The sequence below is a fragment of the Malaya genurostris genome, chromosome 3, assembly GCF_030247185.1.
Source record: "Malaya genurostris strain Urasoe2022 chromosome 3, Malgen_1.1, whole genome shotgun sequence".
Lineage (NCBI taxonomy): Eukaryota > Metazoa > Arthropoda > Insecta > Diptera > Culicidae > Malaya > Malaya genurostris.
In genome coordinates, this window is record NC_080572.1 from 215,788,841 (window position 1) to 215,795,543 (window position 6,703).

The 6,703-nt window shown below is 36.4% G+C and overlaps 1 protein-coding gene across 6 annotated transcripts; it reads left to right on the top strand.

Annotated features, from left to right (window-relative positions):
• The first annotated feature begins 114 nt into the window (after window positions 1-114).
• Window positions 115-2,868, top strand: LOC131438255 (uncharacterized). 6 transcript variants are annotated; one of them, XM_058608129.1, is made up of 5 exons: window positions 115-237; window positions 302-1,218; window positions 1,385-1,912; window positions 1,968-2,272; window positions 2,336-2,868. In XM_058608129.1, exons 2-5 carry the CDS (start codon window positions 651-653, stop codon window positions 2,861-2,863), a joined length of 1,929 nt encoding a protein of 642 aa, XP_058464112.1. In that variant the 5' UTR covers window positions 115-237; window positions 302-650; the 3' UTR covers window positions 2,864-2,868. The 6 variants fall into 6 exon arrangements, with proteins under 6 accessions (XP_058464112.1, XP_058464111.1, XP_058464110.1 ...); XM_058608128.1 differs by lacking the exon at window positions 115-237 and having other exon boundaries at window positions 280-546; window positions 605-1,218; XM_058608127.1 differs by lacking the exon at window positions 115-237 and having other exon boundaries at window positions 280-1,218.
• The last annotated feature ends 3,835 nt before the right edge of the window (window positions 2,869-6,703 follow it).

The following is a 6,703-nucleotide window of genomic DNA, read 5'->3' on the forward strand; positions in this document are numbered from 1 at the left end:
CTTTTGCAGATTTTTGAAATTCTCACAGACTTTCGTCTATATTTACAGACTTTTAAAATTTCCGCGACCTTTTTTTTTTTTTTTTTTGCTCACCAAGTCAGTTTTGCGTGTCATACTTCAGTTTACAGACCCTGTCTGCAGATATTTGAAATTTTTACCTGGCATCTCTGCTTGGGTGTCCAATTATCATTAGCAAGTGTAAATCAATGTTTTCCAATTTTTTTTTTGTATTTCAAAGTATTCATATCTAAAATTGAAAGAAAAACTAGTAAACTTAAGTACATTCTGATTGTCATTTCAGCTATCAAGAGTGGTTTACCGTTCATCTATTATCTTGAACCAACTGGTTCACCAGGAGCTCATTTGACAGGGGCTCTCTCGGTCAGTTGAGGAAGATATTAAATAATTTTGTAATTTCAAGGAAGTAACTCACGACGTTTTAATTGAGTTTCAATTGACAGTGCAACGAATGATGACCTGAGTGCTCTCTGTGCAGTACGTCAGCGAGTGGTATTGAATGTGAAGTTTACCACAGTCAACTGATAGGTAGGTGATTGGTACATTTGGTTTCGATTGAATGAATTAAATTTTACGGAACCCGCAGTTCTTAAGTAGTTTCATGTGTTGTCGGTGAGCGTTTGATTGAAAAAATGGAACTAACAAAAGTGAAGCGAGCATTTTGTAGTATGGTAGATGACTATGTAGAAAAAAATGACACGCAAACTGCTTGCAGAATAAGTTCAGATGTTTGCAAATACATACAGCTAAGGTTCGATCCAGGAAATATGGTGCGACATTTTCGTACAAGGCATACAGACTTAGCGCTGAAGTATGGGTTTTTCGATGAGGACGAACAGCCAATGAAAAAAATTAAGGCACCGAAAAAGCATTCAGTAACAATGAATCAACGTACTCTTGAGGCAGCTTGCTCAAAGTTGGTAACGAATCATGGGCTCCCTATAGAATCAATGAATTGGGAAGCAATGAAAATGTTAGTAGACCCATATTGTGAGGCTCTGCACATACCATCGATTACATCTTCTACGATATTAAGGAACATTGCAATAACCGCGTCGAAAATTCGCAGAATAATCTCAGCAGAAGTACAAAATAAACTTATTTCGTTGAAAATTGATTCAGCAACACGATGTGGCTTCAATATCTTGAGTATAAATGCACAATATGCTGAAAATGACGTTCCAGTCGTTAGAACTCTGGGTAAGTCAAGTCAAGTAAGTAACTATAGTAACGTTCTACAAAAATGTTATGTTATCATCTAAAAAGCGACACATTTACATGCGTCAATTGAATAATAGAAATTTGTATTTTGTCTTGTATTTCTTTTAGAATTTTTTGTTTCTAAAATTTGAAATATTTTCTCTAGGAATGGTTCAGCTTGATGGAAAGCATACAGGAAAGTACTTAAGGTCCCAAATTTTGGAAATTCTCAAGGACTACAATATCGGAATAGAAAATGTGTTTTCTATCACATGCGATAATGGTGCAAACATGTTGTCTACCGTCAAGGATTTGCAGAAAACGTTCCCAAATAATTTAATAATGGAATCAGAAAACGCGGATGGATTGGAAGAAGATCAAGAAGAATCGAATATTTTGTCGAATATTCTCAATGCATTCAAAAATTCAGTTAATTTGATCACATGTGCCGTTCATACAATGCAACTTTCCGTAACGGACGTAACTAAAAGTAAGGATACCGAAATTCGCGAAATAACAAAAGTTGCGAAAGCCTGTAGGAAAATGTCATATAAAAACGATTTCGGAAATGGTTCCCATGTGCTACCACCATTATATGCTAAGACTCGCTGGGGTGGAGCTTTTCTTATGATTCAGCATTTTAGCAAGAATTTTTCATTTTACGTGGAAATGGGCAAAAAACATTCGGAATTAGGTAAACCTGAGCAGTAAATTCAATTACAATCAATGTTTAATAATTTTTTATTTAGATTTGTCGAAAAACTGGCAATTCATTCATGACTTCACGGAAGCTTTCGAACCTGTGTTTTCCGCAACAACAAAAATTCAAGAAAAACATGTTGGATTGTCCGACTTTTATCTCGCTTGGCTCGATACTATTCGGAAAGTTAATTTAGTGTCGAATCCGTTAGCCGTAGAATTGAGCAACACACTAACAACGAGACTCAACACGTTGAAAGAGAACATGCCGCTCAAATCAGCACTATTACTGGATCCACGGTTCAACTTCCATAAGTCCAATGTGTTTACACTTAATGAGAGAGTTGAGATACGGGTTAGTAACGCAAATTGATTGTCCACAAAACTTCTCTTATTTTTTTTTTCTATTTATCCTTAGCAATTCATAAAAACTACACACAAAAAGCTATGCGATATAAGCAGTAGAATAAACGAAACTCCACTTTCTGATTCACCGAACAACAACACAAACGCAGGAGAGGAAGATGAGCTGGACGATTTTCTCACAGATATGTTCGGAGGAGCTCTATCTGCGGCAAGTTCATCGACGAGTCAGAAAGAATGTAGTTTAGAAGAACAACTTATAATGCTCGATGTAAGTCCACGCCAACCACATTCGCTGGACGTGTGGAAATATTGGACTGATAGAAGATTGACTCATCCAGAGCTGTACGACATCGCCACCCTTATATATACAATTCCGTCCAACCAGGTATCCATAGAACGAGCATTCAGCGCTTTAGCTTTGCTACTCACCTCCGAACGGTCTGCTTTCAATAATGATACCTTACAGAATATTTTTATAGCTAGGGTAAACAAACCTATATTGCACAGTTCTCCCGAGCAAGAGGAGTCTTTGTCTGAGACAATTAATTTGAAATCGGAAAAAAGTTCAGATTCGAGTTAGAATTAAAGGGTAATAAAACTTGATAAATGTACCGTTGTTTTATTTTCTTAAATTCCTTGTAATTTTAGTTCTCAATACGATACGTTTTTGTGCTTTAGGATAAAAGATAAGACGGCAATAAAATTGCTGGAAAAATCGACTTTCGAACAAAGCCTCGGAGACCCGTAGTGTTAAATAATTTTTCGACGAGGTAGAAGAATGTCTGTGTGTGCATTTTTCAAAGATTTTTCACCGCTCAATTTTCTCGGATATGACTGAGCCGATTTTACCACGCTTAGGTTCGTTTGAAAACTACTATTGAATTGGGGATCAAGCTCGAAGATCAAATGGCTGTCGCTTCTGGTTCCGGAGATGAAGGGGTTTTTAGGAGGTTTATTTTTTCAATATGGATTACTGTATTGTCTGAAAGTTGGTTTGACAGTGTAAAGTGACGTCTCTACTCAGTATTGTTTGGCAAATCACCATGAATCGGTTAACTCCAGAACAACGCTTCCAAATCGTGGAAATTTATTTTCTAAATCAGTGTTCTAGTAAAATTGTTTGTAGCGCAAAATTCTCTTCAGTGATGAGGCGCATTTTTGGTTGAATGGATACGTCAACAAGCAAAATTGTCGTATTTGGAGCAAAAATAATCCACACGTCGTTCAAGAATTATTCTCGTTGCAGTAGAAAACTGGAAAATACTTCCAGCGACAATCATTATTATCACGTTCGATGTGGAATATATGATGTCGCAAGCACCGCGCTTTATTCATGTAGTGATGCACTAGTAGCGACGTTATGGATTGGCCAATGAACGTGATAAAAACAATTATCGCTGGTTGCGTTTTCAGACCTCAACTTCAGCGACAATACCTATGCATCCCAATAAATATACTGTTTGGTGCGGTCTATGGGCTGGTGGAATCATCTGTCCTTATTTCTTTGAAAATGAGGAAGAACGACGCGTTACCGTGAAAGGAAATCGATACAGAACCATGATCAATGAATTTTTGTTGCCAATGGTGCCACTTATATTGCGGCCGAAACAATTGACTTATTGAAAAACGCTTTTTGCCTTTCTCATATAGAAAGGCTATGCAATCACTGTGAACATCGACTTTTTAACCGAAGCCCGGAGGGCCGAATGTTATATACCATTCGACTCAGCTCGTCGAACTGAGCAAATGTCTGTGTGTGTGTATGTAACAAAAATATGCACTCACTTTTCTCAGAGATGGCTAAACCGGGTTTCACAAACAAAGATTCAAATGAAAGGTCTCATAGTCCCATAGCCTGCTATTGAATTTCATTCCGATCCGACTTCCGGTTCCGGCGATATAGGATGATATGTACCAAAAGAGTAAAAAAAATATGCACTCACTTTTTTCAGAAATGGCTGAACCGATTTTCACAAACTAAGGTTCAAATAAAAGGTTTTATGGTCCCATAGCTTGCTATTGAATTTCATTTGAATGTGACTTCCGGTTCCGGAGTTATATGATAATATGTGTAAATTTGAGAAAAAGTTTACACTCAATTATCTCTGGAACAACTCAACCGATTTCTGCAAACTAAGATTCAAATGAAAGGTCTTATAATTTCCTAAAAAATTCTGGAACACTTTATCAGTTTGCAGAGCTTGTTAGTTTGTCGGCATGAAAACTTAATTCGGCACTACTGTTTCCCTCTTTTTCTGTTCCGAGAGCACCGAAAGTGGAGAAGAAAAACTCCTAAAACTAAATTCACTTCGATTTCTCTGCGATGCTTGAACCGATTTTCAAAAATCTTGATTTGAATTAAAGTTCATACTATCTTTAAACCTAGTGTGAAATTTCTTCCGGATCCGACTTCCGGTTCCGCAGTTGCAGGGCGATGAGTGTCAAAGTTTTCAAATCGCCATATAGAGTGACAATATGTACAACACCGAAAGAAGAAGAAAACACAAAATGAACAAGGCGTGCTTTGTTCTATTTCGTACACGTTGTGTAGTGATTTCAATAATAATAATAATAATAATAATAATAATAATAATAATAATAATAATAATATTAATAATAATAATAATAATAATAATAATAATAATAATAATAATAATAATAATAATAATAATAATAATAATAATAATAATAATAATAATAATAATAATAATAATAATAATAATAATAATAATAATAATAGTAATCCTAAACTGCATAGCTTGACTTACATATGCAGAAGTAACAAAAACGCAAATTCGTTTCGTTTGTTAGATTTCGTTTAATTGGTTTAATCGAAATATAACATGAGATAGTAAGTATAGGTTTAACTACGTTCAAAACTGTTCCAATTTGTAGGTCATATTTGTTGGTAGTAAACGAACCAACTTCGGCTATTCCGTTTATCTGAATCCGGTTTCGGGAGAATTGGAAATAGTGATCAAAAACTACAAAAAGGATCTCACTCACTTTTCTTGGAGATGGCCAAATAGATTTTCACAAACTTATAGGTTCAAAAGAAAAGTCTTACAGTTTCATACGGAATTCCTTAATTTGTTGTGGATACTACTTTCGGTTCCGGAACTACAGGGTAAACAGGTTTTATAGAGTTTGTGAGATTAGATCCGAACAAATTATCCTATTTCTATTCAATAAACAGTTGTTTTTGCGAATTTCACGATTATATTTATGATGTAATGAGTAATATGAGAAAGGCATCATTACACCACTAGGTGGATTAAAATAGGTTTTTTATACGTGAAGTCGTTGGTTTATGTGGATAAACCAGCAAAGTTTAATGCGTTGGAAGCCAATATTCAACATGTCATTGCTGAAATACGTCCTCAAGTGTTTGAAAAACTGGTCGAAAATTGGACCTCCAGAATGACCTTTGTGTAAAATAGTCGTGGCGACCATATGCCCGAAATCCTGTTCAAATGTTGAATACCAAGAAATTATCCGACAAATAAAAAAAAATGTTTTTTTTTTTTCAAAATTTGGCATGTGTGAGACCCTGTCAGCTTGGAGCGAAATCAATCTTCAGTTCAGCAACGCCATCGCACGGTGTCACATTCAACATATCATGTCAATTGTATGTGTGCGCAGTGCTGCTATTTTGGCGCGCACGAATTTGACATTTCTCTTCCCTACTTCTGTGTACGAGATTTGATGCGAATTCGCCCGAGGGCGCCACGCTCGCAAAAAATGTTGTTGCCAATGATTTGTTCGGGAAATGCGAGAGCTGGATATCTTGTTAATATGATGTCTTTGCATGTGTTTTAAATCAAATTTAAAGCTCTTAAATAAGCACCCTTTACTTACTGTGTTATATTAGCGGCCCTTACACGAGAATTATTAAGGACTATTCACACATATCCGGTCCGGTTCAGTGCCGGCACGACACCGTGCACGGATACTGATATTATTTCATTCGTTTTCTATGCGCGCATTTACACCTATCCGGCACCGTGCCGTTTCAGTGCAGCTCGCCGTCAGTGTAGCGTCCGTCCGGCAAACTCAAATTCGTCGTCACCGATATATTTTTATTTTCACTGAAGTCGGTATGTCATTTCATTGGCTGTGCCGGAACGGAAACAGCACGGAAACGGAAGGGAAGGGTTCCGATAAAAAAAGAACACTGACGGCGCACTGAAGGCACTTTCACTGAACCGTCACGGAACTGAAATGTGTGAATAGTCCTTTAATGTCATTTTTAATGGTCACTAAGTAATAGCGGCCCTTACACGAGACATTAAAAATGTCATTACTAAAAAATAATATCATTTTAATGAACGTGTAATGGTGCAGTAATGACGAGATTTCTATCAAATTTGAAATACATCATTACTTAGTCATCATTAAAAATGACAAAAGTAATGCTCGT

What these genes read in the sequence shown, in the direction of transcription:
- LOC131438255 (XM_058608129.1), top strand. Translation starts at nt 651, where the DNA reads ATGGAACTAACAAAAGTGAAGCGAGCATTTTGTAGTATGGTAGATGAC. An exon ending in TCCAGTCGTTAGAACTCTGG is followed by an intron (nt 1,219 to 1,384) that starts GTAAGTCAAGTC and finishes TATTTTCTCTAG; the next exon opens with GAATGGTTCAGCTTGATGGA. An exon ending in CAAAAAACATTCGGAATTAG is followed by an intron (nt 1,913 to 1,967) that starts GTAAACCTGAGC and finishes TTTTTTATTTAG; the next exon opens with ATTTGTCGAAAAACTGGCAA.